Source organism: Mchenga conophoros, linkage group LG7, assembly GCF_057382185.1.
Source record: "Mchenga conophoros isolate Kocher_MC1m ecotype Shallow Benthic linkage group LG7, M_conophoros_male_GT1.1, whole genome shotgun sequence".
NCBI classification, from domain to species: domain Eukaryota; kingdom Metazoa; phylum Chordata; class Actinopteri; order Cichliformes; family Cichlidae; genus Mchenga; species Mchenga conophoros.
Genome location: NC_140532.1, coordinates 33,291,955 through 33,314,502, shown reverse-complemented (window position 1 = coordinate 33,314,502; position 22,548 = coordinate 33,291,955). Strand labels below are relative to the sequence as shown.

Here is a 22,548-nt window from a genome sequence, read left to right as displayed (position 1 = left end):
AGCTCTGAGCCACTGTAACGCGGCCAATGTTTGTTTACAGACTGTCATTTAAAGGGGCAGACCTCGTTACTGTAGTTACATCGATGTGAATTAGAAATTGACATTCTTTAAAATTCCTTAAAAATCAAGTTAGTTTAATCTAATATTAAAGTTAATCATGTTTGTAAAAATTATGTCATTTTCTTTAAAATTACGACCCATTACGCTCCAAACGCAAGACAACGGTTGAGAACTACATAACCCACAAGGCTTTGCAACTCACATGTTTCCCGTTGCCCGGCAACGTAGCAACAGACTTTACGGAGCCATATCCAGAAGATAGGACTTTAAATCCATCTGGTGGCATTGTGTATTATCATATTCTAAAGTTTAACTTCCTTCATTTCAAGCTATAAATACCTTTGAATAATAGACTGCCTGTGTGTGTTTCACAGAGCAGGTAACAAACAGGAAATGTTGGGAGAAAACGGAGCTTTTGTTAGTGAACAGACTGAAAGCACACGGACATCTTCACATGAAGGTCAGGCAGCTTAATGCTATTTTCCCCCAAGTTTAATTAATAATTGTTTTTTTAATGTCAGCTATTTTAATTTACTTTATTAACCCGCTTTATTTCAACTTTTAATGAATGAAAACCCATTATTATTAATTATTAATTTATTTCATATTTTAAATTTACATATTTACATTTTAAACTTAAAATGTTGTATTTTTGTTCTAATTTTCTCTTTTTACTTTATTGAGACATTTATTTTGATTTTGAATTTTATTGTACTGTAACGTTCACAAGAACCAGACGGTTGGATCTCAGTTTGTCCGTTTATTCGGTAACACAGGCAAACGGGCCCTCGTACAACACTTCACTTCAGCCCCGCACCGTCACACAACAACAAGGGCCCCCCCTCCCCTTCCTGCACACATTAACTCCCTATTTCCTGCAGCACAACCAAACATGTATCTTAAAGAAATAACAACCGTGTGCAGAGATAACCAACATGTCACTGTAAAATAACATTTAACCATCGTTATAGTACATAGCAATTTCCTCATTCTACCTATTTAAGCTTTGTTCTAGGTTGTGTTAAGTAGTTTTGGCTAATGTAGCCCAAACTTTGGGGTAAATAAAGCATGTATTCTCATGAATGTACCAAGTTAAAGCCAATCAGTTTTAGATACTTCGTTGTTATTGTAGTTTGCTGATCATTTTATGTCATGCACCACGTAAAACCCCGTTTCACTAAAACCATTTTACAATACCCGATATCGGTGTTTTACCTTTAGTGTAAAGTTTGCGTTGTGAGGTGGTAGCACTATCACTTTAAAGCAAGAAGGTCCTAGGTTGAATTAGAAAAGAAGTTGTGAAGACAGTGTCCTGGAGGAAAGGTCTTGGCTGTAGATTGTTACACTTGGAGTGGGTGTAAAATTGATACATAAATGTGATTAAGCACTAAAAAAAAATCATGTGGCTATCCCTTGTAGTTCCTAAGTTATGAGTGCTAAAATGCTGGAAAAATAAAGTTAATTAAATGGTACAAGTCACCAGTGACTAAAAACTGTTTTCACATCTTTCCTTCCTGGCAGAATGTGATACCAAGCACTCAGCAATGCAGCAGGAGGCTGGGAGCCAATCAAAAAAGCAACTCCCTGCAGACATGTACTACAAATATGAAGAGCTTCACTCCAGACCGTACATCACACCCGATTCTGAAATCCCAGAGAACCTCCTGCATCTCTCGTATCCTTTGCTGAAAATTTTTTTACACCTTCCATTATAAGAATAGTGCACATAGTTTATTTTGAGTAGTTTTTAACTTCAGCTTTTATGTATTCAATTCAATTAAGTTTTATTTATACAGCAGCAAATCACAACAACAGTCGCCTCAAGGCACTTTATATTGTAATGTAAACACCTCACGATTTTATTTAAATATGTTATAAACACTACCTAACTCTATATCGTGCTAATGTTTGCAGCCATTATATGTTTAGCTTGTATTATATAAGTGTATGTGTAAGTATGAATGCTCAGTATAATATACTGTACATTTAAACATGCGTTGTGTATATTGTAAGTAATATGTAGTGTAGACTAAGCAGTAATATTGTTTAATACAGTAGCATTATAGTGCCATTATCTTATGGTATGTGTCATATATTTCTCTGCTAATACTAATGCTTCTAAATTAATAGTATGTATAAACAGTATGGGGGCCAGAGATATTAGTATATTTATACATTATTATAAAAAAGCAGTTGTCATTTTCATGGGACTTTTGCTAAAAAACATTTTTCTATAACACTGATGTGAATTTTAACTTTAATATCCTTAATTAATGATGCAATCAGTCACTCCTTTGGCTATGACTGTGGACGCAGGGCAAACCTGAAGCTGCTGGATGACAGAACTCTGATTTTTATAGCGGGGAACATGCTCGTCCTGCTCGATGTGAACACCAAGGAGCAGAGATACTTGCGCTCCTGCAGTGGAGGGGGAATTGGAGCAATCACGGTAAGGGGAAATTACTCATCATGCAAGGGAACTGTCCCACGGAATCTGCAATCTCTGTGACGGACAGCAGGCACGTTGAGGAGTTAAATAATGCTACTGGGGATTTAAGCATTAGCGGGAAATCTACGGCACAACTACACCGTAACCCCAAATTCTATCGCTTTTCTGCTGTAGTCAGAGGAGCTTGCAAAGAAGTTCTGCTGTAGTTTTATAATTTAACAGTGCGGCTAGCATCAAATGTAAAACTCCAGGATAAATGCCAGCAACCTGGTCGGCTGCTTATGTGGGTTATATCGTAGGCACTCCAAAGATTTCCTGCAGAAGTGTACATTTATGCACCTACAGTTTTCAAGCAGAAATGATTGAGGTACACACAATTAATACCTCAATTGTTTTAATGCAGTATTTACAAGAAGATTTACAATCCCTTATTATAAAATGCATTTGGTCCAGTTGCATAATTAATCACTTGATGACTGCATTTTCTCAGACATGTGTGTGTGTGTGTGTGTGTGTGTGTGTGTGTGTGTGTGTGTGTGTGTGGTTAAAGGCCCACCCTGGCAAGGAGTACTTTGTTGTAGCAGAGAAGGGAAAACAGCCCAACATCATAGTCTATGGATATCCTTCATTGGGACCTTACCGCATCCTCAGAGGTACATCGGATTCATTTTACAGTTATTATCTTAATGTTATTTGATGCTCTTGATTTAACCTGCATGTCTGTAGGTGGTACTGAGCGGGAGTACAGTTTTGTGGAGTTTAACCACAACGGAAGCATACTGGCCAGTGTGGGGAGTGCACCTGACTACACGCTGACACTGTGGGACTGGAGGCAGGAGGAGGTGATACTGAGCTGCAAGGCCATTTCACAGGAGGTCTATCGAGTCAGCTTTTCCCCATATAACCCAGGAATCCTCACAACGTCTGGATTTGGGCACATCAAGTAAAGTCAGAGTATAGTCCTCTGAAAATGTTGCAAAAACAACTTTGAGTTAGTTTCTTGTTTTATGCAGAGGATATTGTGGTAAACTCTGGGGTCAGAATAACAAAAAATAACTGCAGTCATTTCTGACTGCAGAGTTGAGGTTTTTACCCTTTTGCAATGTCGAATGTTTTTGTTTTCTTTCTCTCTCTCTTAGGTTTTGGAAAATGGCAAACACATTCACAGGTCCTAAATTACAAGGACTTATAGGACATTTTGGGAAAACTGTACCAACTGATATCGAGGGCTACGTGGAACTTCCTGATGGAAAGGTCTGTACTCGAGAGCCAGAGGCTCCAAGAGAACCTCTTAACTTCCCATTAATCCATTTAAATTGAAACTGTGCAGAGCAAAGCAAGAATTTTACTTTTTTACAACTATAGTATTGATTACATGTGTAAATTAAAGTGAATAGGTGATTTGTTATTAACTGTAGATAAGAGGTAGATTGAATTATACAAGTGCATGAAATAAAGCTCTGTGTGAAAGTATGGTTAAATGTAGCTTTTAGTCTAAAGTCCTTTGAGAGGTCGGTGACACTCAGAAAGAAGTATTTACATACCACTTCATGTTTCAGTCAAGAGTATGGAGCCTCGCAAGGGACATTGGAGCAAAAAAATGAAGATGAACTTTTGCGAGATTGGCTCTGTACAAGAGAATTAATATTTCACCTCATCTTCTCCTTTTAGGTGTTGTCAGGAACAGATTGGGGCAATTTGCTGCTGTGGGATGGGAACACCATCAAGGTGGAGATTTGCCGTAATGATGGCCGGACCTGTCATGCAGGGACGGTCCAGCCGTTTTCCCTAGAAGATGGACAGCTGATGACGATTGGCTCTGATGGTGTTGTCAGGGTAAGATCCTTGCTACACCAATCACAGCATTAAACCATAGAGTCCCCTTATTTTGCCAAAAACAAAAACATTTGACCTGTCAGAGCATGGCCATGTGTCCCCTGGGTGTGAACAGTAGTAACTGCCAGCAGATACTTCTTGTCCTTCAGCTTGTTCCACCACATGCCAAACATGCTTGATCCTGATGGAGGCTACTGCCACAGCAAGTCAATTTTGTACAGCTAAAATTAACAATGAACTTTTTCTGAAGAAGGAAGAAATGATTATTCTTTCGGAAACTATGTTGGGGACTATTGCCCTAGTGGATTAAAATACATTATTTTTAATTATTAGTACTTTATTGGACAAGCATACATTTTTTAATTAAGGGCTAGAGTAGAAATATAGAGGCACTTTCTCTTTCTCTTAAAGAAACTGGAATTTGTGTTGAGCGTGGATTTGAGCAGATGGATTTATTGAGATCATGTCAAGCAGTTATTTAAAAAAAAATGCTGACATTCTCTTTTAAGATAATCTTGGTGCTTACAGTACAACCAATTTTCTGTAATATTTTCACCATGACCATTTTTATCAATACCATTCTTTTTTCCTTTCTAGTTGTAAAATTGTATCAATGTGTGAATAGCAAAAGTAAAATTTTCCCATCAGGTTTGGGACTTTGAGAGGATCAACACAGCTGACAGTAACAGTGACGGCATTAGATTTGAGATGGAGCCCAATAATGAGCTGGTGGTCGGACGCAATGTGTGCCTCTCTTCTGTGGTGAGGAGGAGCTCCCTGCCTCACTCCTTCGTTTGGTTTGCCCAGGTCAGAAAAAAAGCTTTGCACTTGGAAACCATAACACATGATCCACACTCACCTCGGTCCTGATCACTCTCCTGTGTGAACTTGTAGGATTCTAATGGAGCCATCTGGAAACTGGACCTTTCATTCACCAACACAGTAAGTTTCCTGCATCTTTTGTTTCTATGGAGAAGCTATGTAAATGCAGCAATTTGTTTATTGGGGATTTGAATGAACAAGTAACAGTGCAGGCATTTCTAAATGGATGGATTGTAACTGATAAAGACCAAAATGTTATATTCTCCGTTCTTCATAGGAACTTCGTTAAACCATTGTGTGTCATAATACAGTGCGCAGGTTCCGGCCTGTGTAATAAAGTCTTTTGTGTGCAGAGTCCTGATCCAGAGTGCCTGTTTTCGTTCCATGGTGGGATGATTCAAGGCCTGGACGTATCAAAGAAATCCCACCTGATGGCAACAACCACTCTGGACTGTGAGTCCATGTGTGCTTACATACCTGTACCATGCTCTCCTTTTCCATTGATTCAGTGCTAGTGGCCAGTCAACCACTAGCAGTTCTATGCATTTCAAAGAAAAATGCTGTTACACTTAAACTGTCGCCGCACCCCAAAGCTATTGGGCCCAGATTTGGAACCACTTTCATGTCAGTAGATATTAGAAAAATCACCAAAATCACACATGCCTGTTCTCAAGAGCTAATACTATAGATATATAGTTTATATAAATATACTATATATGTGAAAACACATTCAAACTCTGTAAGAGCTGCTATTTTGTCCATGTCATCCAGGCTCTGTCAAAGTTTTTGACTTCCTGGCAAAACGAGAACTGACCACCAGACGCTTTAATCAGGGAGGAACTGCTCTCTGCTGGGCTCCAGCTAAGGTGAGTGTGTCAGTGAAAACAGAATTCTTCTTCCAGTGTGACTCAAAAGGCTCAACAATGGCTCCGGTGTTGGCTTTAAGGTGAGCCAGAGTGGAGGTTTACTGGTGACCGGCTTTGAGAATGGAGTAGTTCGCTTGCTGGAGCTGTACAACCCTCAGAGGCTGCAAACTATCACAGGACAGAGCCCCGAAGGAGATGCCGAGCTGCGCCTTAGACAGCCCTTCAAACCACATGATGCTGCTGTTACAGCTGTGGCATATGAACGAAATGGAGAGATCCTGGCCACTGGGGTAAGCGGTTTTCTAGTTTACTACTGTGGAAGCATATAATATGGAGTACCAGTAACAAGGCTTCTTCAGATAGGCTAAATTCATCTGCTACACAAAGCTAGGTTTTGTCAGCATTTATTGGCTTTGGCAAGAAGGAATTTCCACCCATTAAAAGTTCAGCTAGAGCTAAGCTAGCTAGAGGTGAAGTTTGTAAAGTTTCTGTAGACACTTTATCAGTCTAAGGTTAGTTTTGGTGTTTGTTGTATCTTTCTGATATCTCTTCTTATTCTGATCTTTCTCCTCAGAGTGCTGACTGCACTGTGTTCTTCTTCACTGTTGGAGAGAACTACAACCCCATCGGTTTTATCCACGTCCCTGGGCTGGTAAAGGCGCTGGAGTGGTCACCGCATTCTCACGTAAGCTCAGTGTTTAATCATTGCTGCTGTGAATGTGAAGGGTCTCTGTGATAGATTTGCATAACGTTGTTTTTTGTACGTTTTTATACAGAACGATAACAATCTGGTCATCCTGTGTCAGAGCGGTCATGTGGTTGAGGTGCACAGTCCTGATCTGGCAACTCAGAAACCAACCAACACCTTTCATCTGTCAGAGCTGCCCAGAAGATCCTTCAAGTTTAAAAGCATCAAGTCTCGAATCAAGGTCTGAAAGTGGTCTTTCTTGACTTTAGTCTGTTTGAATAAATAAATTCATTTTCGTCAGCACCACTAAGGTAAAGAAAGATCAACCTTCACTTCTGCGAGTGTTCATATTTTGGCAGTACAGCTCTGTGCTGGGTGGTGAGAGGTGAAACGTCTTTAGGCAACTTAAAGAAGTCCAGATGCTCCAAGTCAGCAATAGCTGAGCTGTGACAGAAGTGGTTTGTGAAGAGGCTTGCAGGTTCACAGTAACTGTGAGCAGGTTAACCAGCTATAAAATCTTAAGTATGTAAGTTTTACTACTTGGATGTGTAACCACTAACTTTATCTACCAGTACTGTGGCTAAGGTTAATTGTGCGGCCTTTTTGAATTATCGCTGTTCTTAACTTTTATGGCTCCATTAACTGTGTTTTTGTACTCGGTGTTTCTTTATTTCCTGCCTTTTTACTCTGTTTAAAAGAACTGCTGCTTGAATATGAATGGAAACGTCATTTCAGATCAGATGTTTTGCATTTTAAATTCTGTGTTTCAGAGAGAGGAGGATTTTGCAAGAAATAAAGCTATAAAGGAGGAGAAGAAGAAAGCGAAAGAAGAACGGTTAAAAGATACAAAAAAGCTGGATGTAGAGCAAGAAGAAGAAAAAGAGGAGAAGGAAGAATTACCTCCTATCTATATCCCTGATCCACCAAGTCCTCTCTGCTGTGGCTTCTATTCACAGCCTGGACACTTCTGGCTCTCCATGGTATGCATACAAACACAAACACACACACCCATAATATGTCTGTTTCTTAGAGTCATACAGGAATATGATACCAAGTTCCTTCACCCACAAAAGTAGAAAATAAACTAGAGTACAACCTGCATTTGCTGTCAGTGAGTAAAAACATGTAAAATTCACAGTTAAAAAGGGTGAGGTACCAAATCTTTTTTGATAGCTATCAAATCTGTTCAAAAAACAAACCATTGTGCAATATCAGATATAGTCCAAAAACAAGAAGACTAGAAAACTCATCTCCACTTTCAAATATATTGTACACTCTGAGAGTCTTTAGTGCAGAGGTTCCCAAACTTTTTTTGCTGGGCCCCCCTTTGTTTTACAAGAAAAATGTTCACATCCCCCCCCCCCCCCCCCCCCCTTCCACGCGCACGCACGCACGCACATGCATGCACAAACACATCCTCCAACCACACACACCCGTATTTTGCTCCATTGCGGTTTATTTCACACCTCAAACATTTAGTAAGCAATTAAGCAAATACAAGTAATCTGCAATAAATGACAGGTAGTAAGAAAATAAACTACTAACTCTTTTACGTTATATCTGCACCTACATGGGTATTTTTGAAAACTCAGCTGTTTCGTCCACACATAAACGGCGTTTGGAATCACAGAAAACGGAGATTTTTTAAAACTCATTTTTTGCGTTTACGTGCGGACGAGGAATACAGAGTTCGTCACGCAACGTCAAAGGTATGTGCCTTTTTCACGTCACGCTGTGCGCCACGTTATTGTTTACATGAGATGAATTGCAGAATGGCAGATAGAGACAAAATACTGTTAATCTGACTATCTGCAGGTTTTACACGCTTACATTTACACGCAGTTACTGTCCCTCCATTTACAAAGGCAGAGGTGTCACGGTGTAATTATTTTACATGTAGTTGTTTTTTTCTTGTGTAATAATATTCAACATTGCTATCAATACATTTTTCAAAAAATGCCTCTCTGTGCAAAATGGGTTTAAAAACATAAACAACTGTAGGATACTGTTTGTCCGTGATTTGGAGAGCTCAGCTGTGCTGACGAAGGGAAAATCAATTATGCAGGGGAGACCTACCTTGGCATTTGTGCAGGTGAAACCAAAGGGAAGATTTGTTTCACCATATTTTCTAGTCTTTGGCTTAGAATGAAGTTGGTTTGGAAACATATACTGTTAAAAAAACATCTTAAAAGAACGGTAATATTCCGGCAGCTGGGGCGCCAAAATACGACCGTAAAATAACAGAAAATAACTGTCCCATAAAAATACGGTTATTTTCAGTAATGAAAATAGAGTTTGTTGCGCTAATTTTACATGGGATTCTGCCTTTTCCAAGTGCTTTTAGACATTAAATTAGGAACATTTTAACGTGATCAAACAATGAAATTACCTATAAACAAGGTCAATGAATGTGGCAATATGAATCATAATACGTAAATGTACAGAAATATACAGTTAACAGTTGGTTTAAATAATAATGGATTGCATGCCCTGGGACAGACTGACAGAGGCGAGGCTGCCATATCGCACCATCGGCCCGTCTGGTCATCACCAGTAGGTGAAGAGTCTTGACCATGGACACAATACCGAGAGTGTCCGAGCCGGTGCTCGAACCGGCAACCTTCTGATCACAAAGTGAACTGCCAACTTTTGAGCCACAATCGCCCTAAATAGCAATGATAATAATACTTATGTGATGTAACACAAGCTTATAGGAATCATGTTATATACTTTTCCATAGCATTACATTTGAATTCAACAGTTCAATCTTTCAAATAACAGACAGATATTTGTGAAATCATGATACATTTGTGAATGTATTTTTACAATCTAAATATGCATATGTACAAGAAAATATATTTACAAAACAAGTAAATTGTGTTTTACTATATTTACAGTGATGTTATGTTATTTTACCTTTGACATGTAAAATCACAGTCTACTTATGTAAATTTAATGATATTCTAGAAAGACAATACAAACTGTAAAATACACAGTAAGATACTTTGACATTACTATTTTTTGGAACAGTGTATTCAGCAATGCTTCATCTCCCGCTTTGCGTTTGTGTGGGCGCCCAGTACTAGCAGCGTCCAAGCCTTGTTTTTTTTGTTTTTTTTGTTTCCCTTTTCATATCGCCCCCCCCCCCCCCTGCAATGGCGGGCCCCACACTTTGGGAAGGTCTGCTTTAGTGTAATTGAATGCAATGGCCACACATTACAGTCACATTCATCAACAAGGAGTTAATGATATCTGTTTAGCTCTGGAAGTTGATGAGATATAGGTAAATATCCTGAAGTGTGATTTTTTTTTTCTTCACGACTAACTGTTTTCTGTCTCTCTGAACCCTGTAGGGAGGCTTTGACTCAGGCTTCTTATATCACTGTAAGTTCTCTGAGAATCAAGACGAGGATCCTGAGCAGCGGCAGGATGAACCATTCAGCTTTCTGCCTGTACATAACGCAGAGGATGACCCCATCTGTTCCATCACCTTCAGGTAGCCTGAGGACAGACGAGCTTTTCTAAACTTTTGTGCAGCTGTTTACACTTTACATGTTTTGAATGAAAAGGGTGGTGATTGAAGTGCAATTCCTGGTGCTTTGCAGCTCCAACAGACAGCTGCTTCTCTGCGGCATGAACTCGGGCTCCATCAGGATTTATCCCCTGCAGCCTGGTGATCACAGCCTCACCTCCATGCAGGCATACTGGACTCTCAGCGTCCACGACAACCAGTATGGACACCTGCGACACATCCGCTGTAGCCACGACGACCTGTTTGTGCTGACAGCGGGAGATGACGGGAACATCTTCTCCTTCAGTCTGCTTCCTCCGGAGGAGATGCAGCAAAGCCTACAGAGAAAGAGAGCCAAGATTCCTTCACCCAAGGTCGGTCACATTTTGATGGCGCATTGTCTTTAAACCAGTTATATAATAATCAGCTTGAGTTTGTAAGGGACTAAAATTGAGCTAGTTCATAAGTTTAAGTTTAAAGGGGCACTTTATAGGCCTAAATGCTGAACTCGTGGTCACGTGTTCCCAAGTAAAACAGTTCAGTAGAAGACAGACACCCCCCCCCCCCCCCCCAAAAAAAAAAAAAAATTAAAGAAATGTTTAATAAAATTGTTTTATATGTGTGAGGTTGTATCAATATCATCTTTTTTGCATGATTTAGATAACTCTTGGGAATGAGACTGAGGATATTGAAGATCCAGCAGCCTACAGGTGAGATAAATAGCAAGTTTAGTTATAATTTTGTATCAATTAATAATTTCTTCCTCTGTATATCTACCATTTTCTCTTTTTGGGACTCTCATAAACTGTATATACAGGTGAAACTCAAAAACTTGAATATCGTGCAAAAGTTCATTTATTTCAGTAATTCAACTCAAAAGGTAAAACTAATATATGACATAGACTCATGACTTACAGCTTACCCCAAATTCAAAATCTCAGAAAATTAGAATATTGTGAAAAGGTTCAATATTTTAGGCTCAAAGTGTCACACTGTAATAAGCTAATTATTCCAAAACACCTGCATGAGGTTCCTGAGCCTTTACATGCTCTCTCAGTCTGGTTCAGTAGGAATCACAATCATGGGGAAGACTGCTGACCTGACAGTTGTGCATAAAACCATCATTGTCAGCCTCCATAAGGAGGGAAAGCCTCAAAAGGTAATTGCAGAAGAAGTTGAATGCTCCCAAAGTGCTGTATCAAAGCACATTAATAGAAAGTTATGTGGAAGGGAAAGGTGTGGAAGAAAAAGGGCTAAATGAAAAAAAGAACTGGTCTGTTGCTCAGTGGTCGAAGATCCTCTTTTCTAGTGAGAGCAAATGTTGCATCTCATTTGGAAACCAAGTTCCCAGAGTCTGGAGGAAGAATGGAGAGGCACACAATCTAAGATGCTTGAAGTCCAGTGTGAAGTTTCCACAGTCTGTGTTGATTTGGGGAGCCATGTCATGCTGGTGTTGGTCTACTATGCTTTATTAAGTCCAGAGTCAACGCAGCCATCTACCAGGACATTTTGGAGCACTCCATGCTTCCTTCCGCAGACAAGCTTTATGGAAATGCTGACTTTGTTTTCCAACTGGACTTGGGACCTGCCAACACTACCAAAAGTACCCAAAACCTGCTTCAATGACCATGGGATTACTGTGCTTGAGTGGCCAGCAAACTCACCTGACCTGAACCCCATAGAGAATTTATGGGGCATTGCCAAGAGAAAGATGAGTGACACGAGACCGAACAATGCAGAAGAGCTGAAGGCCGCTATTGAAGCAATTATAAAAAATAAAGGTTTCAAATATCTTGCTTTTCATGTAATGAGTCTATATCATATATTAGTTTGACCTTTTAAGTTGAATCAGTGAAATAAATGAACTTTGCATGATATTCAAATTCAGCTTCACCTGTATATGATGGACATAGCTCACCCGATCTGAAACATGAAGATACCTTAATCCTGCATTATTTCTAATGGCCAGTAGAAGGACACTCCTGTTTCACAAAGACATAGAACGAAAATAACCTTACAACCAACACATCTGTGACCTAAGTAAACATTTTCCTGATGAGTTAATGGTCTCAGTCACTACTTTTAAGTCTTATTAATGCATTATGTTTATTTTGGACATCAGAGTTACACATACTTTACAGGGTTGACAAGTAGGCAGAATATGAGCGTGCAGGGTTCCTCGGATTCATAGCTCGTGACATCATGTTATAAACTGCCAAAGTGGGGGTGTTGAAAGCTTGACTCTTCACAATGAAACTTTGCTGTGGCTCATGAAAAGTATCAAGTTTTCTCTCTTCTAACTTTCTAATGTCTCCTTGTTCCAGCTTAGAGATGGCTAAGCAAAAGCTGCAAAATGACCAACTGCAAAAGGAGGCTGAGCTAAAGGTTTCTGAAAAGCAGAAGAACCTGAGTGAACTCCAGAAGAAATTTAAGAAAGTGCTGAATGACAACCAGAATCTGTCGGAGCACATTCGCCTGAAACCTGAGGTACAAATGCAAATCTGGGATGTGTATGTGTGCACTATCCCTGAGTTGGGAAATTCAGCTGCGTTGCCACTGAAACTGAGATTCAATGAGATGTGAAAAATAATCTGATCTGGAATGTTTTATTAAGGGATAGACACAGTAGATTGTTGTTAGATGTATGTGTTGTTGTGTGTCTGTAGGAGCTGCAGCTGGACCAGCGATGTTACAAACAGGCAGAGAGGCTGAAGGCCCAGCGCGTGATGGAGGTCAGGAAGCAGCTAGCCTGGGAGCAGGAGCGCTGCAGCATAGCACTCAAAAAACTACAGGACTGGTACATGCAAGTTTTTATTCTACAACTATTTATATTATTCACAAATCAAAAAAATAGTAATTTGTCTTAAAAAGAGCCTTTTTGGTGTGAAACAAAGTGTTAGCTCCTCTCCTTCTAAGGTTAGCGTCCCTTTCAGCCAGCTTTGTTCTGATTCTGACTGCCTGCCCCTCAAACAGAAAGCTTGAACAGCTGGTGGGACAAAGCTGTGTTCCTGACTTGACCACTGACCTGCACAGACTACATTACTTGAAACTTTGGCCAAGTGAAATATGAGCGTGCATCTTTAGAATAGTGTATGTAGCCAAATGACAAACACCTATGCTTGATGTCAGGTTCAGGGACTCTCTTGGTGGAAAAATGGTCACTGTGGTTGCCATCCAGACCAGCCACAGAGTCTCCACTTACCATTTACCGGAGCCTGCCGAGCTTTCAGCTCAGGTCAGGCATCGGAGCACAACCAGAGAGCCTGTTGGACACAGAGATGCTGCACTAGATTGTAGGAAAGTCAGAGCAGAGACTGCAAAAGGCAGCACCAAAATTGACGGTAAGAAAGTGATTGTGTCTTTGTTTTACACATCAAAGATATATCTTGACCTGCATTGTCACCTATGTGCATTCAGAGGAGGAGGTGTTATGCCACCCAGTGATTCGTACAGCCAAGATCAAGCTGGGAGATCGTCAGGAAGAGAGACTTCGAAAGGCTGCAGAGAAAGCTGAGCAAGCTCGAGCCAAAATAGAAAAGAAGAAGCAGGAATGGGCACAAATGTGAGTGACTCTGCAGTGTCAGGTTAACCCACTAAGGAGTAGCTGGAGCTTAAATGATTACTATGATGCTGGTTCAAAAATGTATTTGGATTTTTGGTGTCTCAGTTACGCAGAGAAACCAAGTGAGGACTATGAAGATCCGAAGGACGTGGAAGCCATCCGTGAAGCCAAAGAGAACATCGGGGACTACATCGGGGTGAAACACCGGAGGGTGAACGCTGAGATGAAGAGAGAAGAACTGATTTCCTTGGAGGAAAATGTACAAACTCACACTAATACCCAGATGTTCACATCTGCTTTAAATATACTTTGTGCTATCTATTTCACACCTACGTGCAGGCATATAATTATGGTCCTTAAATGTCATTATTAAATTATCTGGATAATCTAATGACTCACTCCATCATCACTAGATGCATGAAAAGCAGAGTGAGCTGAACAGACGGATCGTGGCATTGCGGGACTCCAAACTTCGTCTGGTGTCTTGGTTGCGTGCTCAGGCTCAGCGGCTGCAGAAGGTCCAGCAGCGCCTGGCGGTTCATCTCCGCCGGCCTCCACCCATCCTGCCCAACATGTTAACAGAGGAAGTGCCAGAGGAGAAGCTGTGGTACAGCCACTCCACCTTGGAGCGATACCGGTCACTGAGGGAGCAGAGGTACAGAGGATGGCTGTTCTCTGAAAACCAAAACTTTAAATGGTTTCAGTTGGTTTGCTTGACATTGTTGCTACAATGACATGAAAAACATTAGAAAACAAAAACTGTAGATTTTTTATGTTTTGTTTTTAAAAAGGTTTAGGGATTTGGAGCAGGAGGGAGCAGCGAGTTTGTTGGAGCAGCTGGAGAAAGAAATGGAGGAGGATAAAAAGGAAGAAGAGCAGAGGAGAGATGTAGAAGAAACTCCCAGATTGTCTGTTTCATCTGTAACCAGAGAAGAAGAGGAGACACCAGTGGACGAAGGATCTGAACTGAGCGAGCTGGAGGAGGAGCTTCAGAAGGAGGAGGAGATCAGACTGCTGCATGAGCAGAACACTCTGCTGGAGGAGGTCATTGTCATTAATTTGATTTTTAACTGAATAACTAGTTGGAATGTCTTCTGGATAATAACTGATGTGGGGATGGATTTTATCCTCAGATGGAGACTGCGGTTTGTCAGTTTGACGCGGAGCTGCTGCTGCTGTGTCGACAGAAGCTGCATCTGGACTGGCGGCTGAAGCTGGCTGACCTCCGCCTGGTGACGCTCTTTCAGGAGACGCTGCTCCTCAAACAATTTCAGAGGAGAGAGGGAGGCTTACATGAGAAGCTCAACACCTGCATTATGGAGGAGAACAGCATCACAGTAGGTGGATTGAATTAGCCTGGAGTTGGTGTTTTTATTTAATAATACGCTATAGTAATCTGCTTAAAAGGATATAGCAGCGTTCTTATGTTTTAGCTCACCTATGCGCATCCACATGCATCGTTATTTTGAATGGACAGTTTAGGGATAAAACAGAGTGGCTCATTTGGTGACGAGCAGAGGAGAGATGTTGGGCTTATTGAAAGGTAGATGTTAAAGATGGAGAAAGAGAAAGAGGAGGTTTTTAGTGTCAGAGGGCATGCAGGTGACTGTCATAACAGGAAGACGTGGAAGCAAGTGGTTTGTTTGTTTAGGGTCGGCACAATTGTCAGCTTTTAAAAAGCTTGTCACTTGCATTCATCAGTAGTTGTTGTACTCTTGATGCTTCTGGTGGCTTCATACATTGCTATTTTACAGTGACATTCCTTATTTTATTTGTTCTGCTGCTAAATGTGCTTTAAAATAACACTGACTTACTTTAAATTGATAAAAAAAAGACTTGAAAACAGACCTGAAGCATGAAGATTTTATCAGATATATGACTCAAATTTACAATTCATTTTTTCCACACATAACTACAATAACTGTGTAGTGTTTGCTGCCAAACACTGGTGGCCTGGAAATCATTATTTGCCAAAAAACTGTGTAAGCACAACACTGGACCTGCAGTTATTGTAGTCCTCACACTTCCTTCCTCTGATCACTCACAGTCAAAGCTGGGAGAGTGCAATGAACAGCTGGAGATGAAGAGGAGAGACATAGCCAAGCTGCAGGAGAGGGAGAAGGCTCTGACCGCTGCCTTCCAGGCTTCGCTCGGGGAAAACAATAAGTATGAAGAGTTTCTGACCAAAGTCTTCAAGAAGAAGATCAAACGTGTGAAGAAGAAGGAGCAGACGGGAAATGAAGGTGAGGGAAAGTAACACAGTGTGTGTAACGATGTGTGCATCAGTACTTTATGATCACAGTGTGTGTTTGTAGAAGAAGAGGACAGTGATGGAGACAGTGATGGAGACTCTGAAGAAGACGATGACTGGGATGATGATTATGACAGTGAAGAAGGAGGAGCTGCTGTGAATGACAGTATTTGCCCTGAAGGTCAGTAAAGTGGTGAAAAACATTCATCTCCTTTAATTTTTTAACAGTGAAAACTTTTCTGCTGTTCCAGCAGGAGCACAGAAACGTTTCAGTACTTTGAAATGCACCATTAAAGACAGATTTCAGGTCATTTCATTTTTCAGCCTGAAAACAGGTCTCTTTAATTTGACTTTAAGCATAAGTCTGTGTTTGTGTGTCTCAGGCTGTGAACCTGAGCTGTTTGAGAACACACTGCAGCTGCGTGAACGTCGACTGGACCTGGAGGAACTGTTAACAGAGGAGAAAAAGAGCGCTGAAGCTCTGAAGAAGGAGAGCGACAGCCTCGCAAAAAAGGTCAAACTCATCGGTTTTCATCACTGTTGTGCTTTCTGTACCTTGCTCTTGTTATCACTCGTGTGTTTTGCACTCATGTTATTGTGCTTGTGTTTTTGCGTGGATTTGATCTGCTCTGCAGGAGAAATCGGTGAAGAGCAGCCGGGCTGCACTGGAAGACGACTTGGATTTAATCAACAGGGAGAAACTGCAGAAAGTCAGTGAACTGGATGTTGTGGTTCCTCTGAGATTGCACCAGGTAAATGGGATGTCATGCTGGATATTCTCTGGTGACAAAACTGCTTCAAGCAAGTCATAACAACACATAACAGATGATTGTCTGCCTGCTGTCAAAAATACTTATAGTGAGAAAGTACAACCAGCTCAGTCTGTACAAAAACAATTGATTAGTCCATTTCACCAAATATCCAAGCTTTTACAAAATCTATACAAATCCTGCCTTTTTTTTTAAATTAAAAAATTAAATGTATGTTAATTAAAAATACACTTTAGAAATTATAAATTTTAAAAGAATATTGCAGGAAATAAAAGGTTTTTCTCAGAATAGGCATTTGGACCGTGGCGATCACACAATATCCACAAATTTTAATAGCCATTAAAAAAACATTCTGTGTACATGTTTTTTTTTTGTCCTCGTAGAGATGTTTAAGTCTTTAAATAAAGTGAATAAAACAAAAATTCAAATGAAGAAACGAAGTAGAAGAACACTCTTTTGCATGCGTGATTTTATTGATCTTTATTGATCCAAAGCCAAACAGGATTAAAACAAAACATTTTCATGGATTTTACAGATTTTTATTATGAATATTGACCATAATAGACTTCCATGCAATACTTTGTGATGTTTTATTTAAAAGAAATGGTTACAGTGCAGTTTAGTCTATATTACAGAAGTTCTTGAACTTTTTCTTTTTGTTTTCTCCTTCCTTCCACTTTCACCCTGCGTCTTCCAGATTGAGTATGTTGTTAATGGCTCAGTGCCGTCAGATCTGAATGAGGCGTTGGTGCTGGACAAGAGTGAGCTGGACAGGCTGAAGGGGCGCATCCAGCAGCTGCAGGGGGAAAAGCTTCATCAGAAAGATCTGCACCGTCAAGCTCGCCAGCAGCACACCAAGCTCATCCACGACCGCAGAAACATGGCTGCCACGATCCAGAGTAAGAGTCTCTGACATGGAAGAGCTGAAGTGTAAAGATATACGAGAAGTTCACAGGTCACATGTAGACATTAGCTTTAAAAGAAAACACACATGCAGATGAAAACAAATCCAGATTTGTGTTGCAGGATTTGCCACATGGCTTCAAGAAAATATTCCTGTGACTTTCTTCATGCGTAGATTTGATCATGTGTTTGTTAATCTGTGCTGTTGGGTGCCTGCTTGTATCTTGGTGCAGCATTGGACCAGCAATGCAACGAGTTGATGAGAACAAAGTTTGGGAGGCTTGTGGATTTGGAAGCTTTGCAGATGCTATCGGGGAACAGGAGGCTGGAGGAGCTGAAGCAGGAAAAACTCCTCAAAGAAGCCGCATACGCCAAGGAGATCAGACAGTGGGATGTATGCTTATCTGTGTGTGTGCGAGATGTCTACATCTGTGCTGTTTTGATCATTTGCAAAATGAACATTTTAAAACCACTTCGGGTTACATTTTTTTTAAATCTTCTACTTGGGGGGTGTGTGTGTTCAGGCTAAGGTAGAAGAGGCACGTCAAGCTGTGATGGAGGTGACCACGTGTAATACGGAGCATCTCCGCAGTGCAACGAGTCTGAATGAACAGAAGAAGGAGCTACAGCTTAAACTCAGCACCAGCCAAAAGAAAATGGTAAACAATGTGCAAGGCTGATGAGCCTGGGATCCACGGTGTCACACACACATATATAAACAAATAATGCAGTTTATTTTAATAGTGTCGTTTAACATAAATACTTTTAATATGTTAATATTTCATTTTTGTTCCGGATAAAAAGTGAATCCCGCTATAATTATGCAATTCTGCTTTTCTCATTCAGATCCAGAGACTTATACAAAATATACAAAATATTTGTTGCTATCATGTGTTACTTTGCCCATATACTCTATAATCTATATATGTGTGAATGTATCCAGGGCAGACAACAGTTCCAGGACTACAGGAGACGCACAGACCAGGAGGCTATCCAGAATCTCCAAGACTTGGTGATAAAGCAGTCTCAGCAAGCTGAAGCCCTCAGGAGAGAGATCCACCTCCTGTCGTGCAAAGGGGGTCACATGTTGCCCCCTGATCAGACCAGACTGCCACCACTTTCCCCCTTGCGCACCCCCATAGGCAGCATCAACACTGGAAAATAAAGAATGTCCACATAGCGCAGCTGAACAGAGTACGAAATATACATGTACCCATTTATATCATGAACACTTTGCACACCAATAAGGCTTAATAATCATGGAGTGTTGCTTTTCAGTGACCCTCATCACCTTTTCTCTTCTGCTCTTCTGCTATTAACACACCTAAAGAAACATTAAACGAATAAGCACCCAGTACAGGGACACTTATTTAATGAGATATGATTAGAAACATAAATGAAGTTATGAAATATGTAGTATTTCTGTATTTTGACCCCACAAATTACAACACCACAACCAGATGAATAGAATCAACTTTTTGGGACTTCCTTACCTGCATGTTTGAGCATGCATCGAAACTTCCCACAAATTACTGTAATTAGTCAAAGAAATGATCATAGAAGCATAACAAACATCATCATGATTAGTGTAGCTTCTATCCACTCGCACCAGCTGTTAAATAACTCCAGTCTATTTGAGGTCAGACAGCTTAGCAGTGGATCCCATATCTAGTCCGAGTCCGGCACAGAGGGGCTGAGTGAATGTGGTCTGGACTCTGTGGAGGAGAGTCATGGTGCCAGAGACTCTGTAGAAGGACAGAATGCCTGCTCTGTGATCCAGGTACACTCCTACTCTGGACGGCCGGCAGACTGAAATGGGAGTCTTTCTTTTGTTATGTTTGAAAAAGCATCTTTGGTCAACACATTGCAAAGCCCAGGATTTGTCATTGTGTCCGAATTCACTTTCTTCTTGCTGCTTCCTGCTGATATCCCGGTATGTGACTGCCACTGTAACCCCTCCGCCGCTCCACTCCACCTCCCAGTAACAACGTCCAGTCAGAGTCTCTCTGCTCAGCACCTGAAACCTGTTAGTGAAAGCATGTGATTCTGGTTTGTTGGCATATAAATCCACTGCCAGTTGCACTGCCGCTAGCAAAGTGGGCATTCCTGTTACTTTCCTGTTCCCTTCGGACAATATCAATAATGAGTTTGCCGTGCTCTGATCCAGTGTGAGCTGACAGGAATACTGTAAGAATGTAGCTCTTGTTTTGGGATCTGGTTGTGGCAGTAAAACATCCACTTCACTCACTGTCTGTGAGATGTTGGTATAAACATCACTAAACATTTCCTGCATTTTATCCCTGGCTTTTGCCACAGCTGCTGTCACATCCTTAAAGTAGCGCAGAGGACGGATGTTGATGCTCGGTGAATCTGTCCATTCGCTGATGTGTGACAGTGAGGTGTAAGTGCAGAGAAACTGTGTGTGGTCCTCCGTATGGAAAAGCTGCTCCAGCTCAGTGTTTCTCCTCCTCAGCTCAGAGATCTCCTGCTGCAGCTTCTCCTGAAGCTCTTTAACCCGACTGACCTCAGTTTTTTGCTGAAGTCTGATCTGCTGGGTCACATCAGATCTTCTTTTCTCAATTGTTTTAATCAGTTCAGTGAAAATCGTCTCACTGCACCTCACAGCTTTATCAGCAGAGTGATTAATGGCCTCCACCTCCTGCTGAAACACTCTCTTGGCTTCCTCTCTCTCCTGGAGTCTCTGCTGGAGTTTTTCATGACTTGCCCCGAGTGCTTTCTGCCTCTCTTTCCTTTCTGCTTCAGCGGAGACAGTGCAGTGACCTTTATGCTCATCCATGGAGCACAGATAACAAATGCACTGTTGATCAGTGCGGCAGAATATCTTCATCACCTCATTGTGGCGAGGGCAGATAATCCTCATCTGGGAGGGGTCCACCAGCTTGTGTTTTTTGAAGGCAGGAGATTCATAGTGAGGCTGGAGGTGCTGCTCACAGTAAAAGACCAGACACTGCAGACAGGACTTGACAGCTTTCATTTTTTCCCCAATGCAAAAATCACAGGCCACATCTTCAGATCCAGCATCGCAGTGATCAGCAGGAGGAGCTTGGAGTCCGCTTTTCTTCAGCTCCTCCACTAATTCTGCCAACATGGTGTTTTTCACCAGAGCAGGTCTTGGTATGAAGGCTTGTCTGCACTGAGGGCAGCAGGGGATCTCCCTCAGATCACCTCTATCCCAGCAGCATTTGATGCAGTTCATGCAGTAGTTGTGTCCGCAGGGAATAGTCACAGGATCTTTCAGTAGATCCAAACAGATCGAACAGCAGAGTTTGTCCTGGTCGAGCTGAATTCCTTGCTGCGCCATTTTACCTCAGAGAGAGTGCGTGTGTGAGAGTTTCACTTCCTGCCACCCGATCCAAACCAAAACTTAGTTCCTTTTTCTTGCTTTGCTATCTTGTCAGTTGTCTGCACTCTGGCATATATTTGGAAGGATCAGAAAACAGGAAGTTATGTTGATCAAAGGGCAAACAGGAAGAAGGGGGAGGGTATTTTATGGTTCAGATAATTCCAGGAAGAGGAGTGGTTTCACGAAACAGGGTGTGTTTTTATGTCCTGAGTGTTAGAAATAGAAAAGAGTAAGTGTGATATAAAAATGCCTGCAGACAAAACAAAGCAGAACCAAACCAGTGAAACCAATCATCACTGGTTTGGCTGTAGTGTTGATCCATGGGTCTGTAGATCTGTTTTCATTGAACAGTTTGTGGCCTAAATTGATTCATGAAATACTAAACATGATGATGTACCAATTCAGTGTAATGTAAATCATGTTTGATATGTAATATGGGTATCGTGTTTTTTCCTCTTGTAATCAATGAAGCAGTTTATGGGAAAGTGCTCTGGTGCTCTTAACACATTCTTTATTTTATTTTATTTTTTTAAAGCTTATGTTTGTAATAATAGAAGTAAAAATGATTAAAAAAAAATCAGTCACTTGGTACACTTGGTCTGCTGCTTGTTAGTGCAAATGTCTAATCAGCCATTCATATTGCAGCAACTTGATGCATTTAGATAGGTAGATATGATCAAGACAGCCTGCTGAAGTTCAAACAGCATCAGAACGAGGAATGTGATGAAACCCCAAAAAGTTGATTCTGTTCATCTGGACGTAGCGTTTTCAGGTGGATAAACGTTTCAGCTCTCCCACTGAAAATGCAACGTCCAAATGAACAGAATCAACTTTTTGGGGTTTACTGACCTGGATGATTAAGCATGCATCAAGAATGTGATGAAAGTGACCTTGACCGTGGCGTGGTTATCGGTGCGAGACAGGCTGGTATTTCAGAAACTGGCAATCTATCAGGTCGATAAGCAGCAGAAGAACAAACCAGGTGCCATTCCTGTGAGCTAAAAATACAAAAGTGAGGCTTCAGTTCACACTGATTCACCAAAACTGCACAATAGAAGATTGGTGAAGTGCTGCCGGATCTGAAGAGTCTCAGTTTCTGCAACATTCGGAGGGTAGGGTCAGAATTCGGTGTAAACAACATATGGCCAGCAGATCTGTATGATCTTAGCAAAATCCCTGAGGAATGTTTCCAGCAGGCTGTTGAATCTATTTCATTCAACTGGGTACTAGGTGATTTTTTTTTAGGCCCAAGCATCCCTCACTAATATGATGCTGAATCAACAAATGTGGAAGTGAAGTCAGAATCAAAATCAATCAGATGTCAGGTGGTCTTGAGATGTTTTCTTGAAGCAAATCCAACCAGGATGTAAGGTGATCATAAAGATTGTGACTATCATAACTATAGAAATCTTTAAGCAGTTGTGTTCAAAGTTCAAGGTGTTCCTCTTCCAGGACTGTGAAACACT

The 22,548-nt window shown here is 41.0% G+C and overlaps 2 protein-coding genes across 3 annotated transcripts; one reads left to right on the top strand and one right to left on the bottom strand.

Moving 5' to 3' along the window:
- The first annotated feature begins 285 nt into the window (after positions 1-285).
- On the top strand, positions 286-19,236 carry cfap44 (cilia and flagella associated protein 44). 2 transcript variants are annotated; one of them, XM_085278935.1, is made up of 34 exons: positions 286-520; positions 1,582-1,735; positions 2,347-2,509; positions 3,060-3,162; positions 3,236-3,452; positions 3,649-3,763; positions 4,181-4,345; positions 4,994-5,152; positions 5,240-5,287; positions 5,521-5,620; positions 5,939-6,033; positions 6,114-6,323; positions 6,608-6,718; positions 6,810-6,962; positions 7,492-7,701; positions 10,075-10,217; positions 10,327-10,606; positions 10,893-10,942; positions 12,557-12,719; positions 12,899-13,029; positions 13,362-13,573; positions 13,650-13,794; positions 13,900-14,053; positions 14,208-14,449; positions 14,586-14,838; positions 14,928-15,131; positions 15,842-16,037; positions 16,113-16,226; positions 16,429-16,559; positions 16,681-16,797; positions 17,513-17,714; positions 17,952-18,112; positions 18,243-18,377; positions 18,662-19,236. In XM_085278935.1, exons 1-34 carry the CDS (start codon positions 454-456, stop codon positions 18,881-18,883), a joined length of 5,325 nt encoding a protein of 1,774 aa, XP_085135061.1. In that variant the 5' UTR covers positions 286-453; the 3' UTR covers positions 18,884-19,236. The 2 variants fall into 2 exon arrangements, with proteins under 2 accessions (XP_085135061.1, XP_085135059.1); XM_085278933.1 differs by having other exon boundaries at positions 16,110-16,226.
- A 112-nt stretch (positions 19,237-19,348) lies between these two features.
- On the bottom strand, positions 19,349-21,218 carry LOC146570496 (tripartite motif-containing protein 16-like). The gene has a single exon (XM_085278945.1). The coding sequence runs from the start codon at positions 21,038-21,040 to the stop codon at positions 19,349-19,351; it is 1,692 nt and encodes a 563-aa protein (XP_085135071.1). The 5' UTR covers positions 21,041-21,218.
- Positions 21,219-22,548: the final 1,330 nt, after the last annotated feature.

Bases quoted from the DNA above. Each gene is read 5' to 3' on its own strand.
- cfap44 (XM_085278933.1), top strand. From the start codon at position 454: ATGTTGGGAGAAAACGGAGCTTTTGTTAGTGAACAGACTGAAAGCACA. The intron at 5,288-5,520 runs GTAAGTTTCCTG...TTTTGTGTGCAG, and splicing joins ACCTTTCATTCACCAACACA to AGTCCTGATCCAGAGTGCCT. The intron at 14,450-14,585 runs GTACAGAGGATG...GTTTTTAAAAAG, and splicing joins CGGTCACTGAGGGAGCAGAG to GTTTAGGGATTTGGAGCAGG.
- LOC146570496 (XM_085278945.1), bottom strand. From the start codon at position 21,040: ATGGCGCAGCAAGGAATTCAGCTCGACCAGGACAAACTCTGCTGTTCG.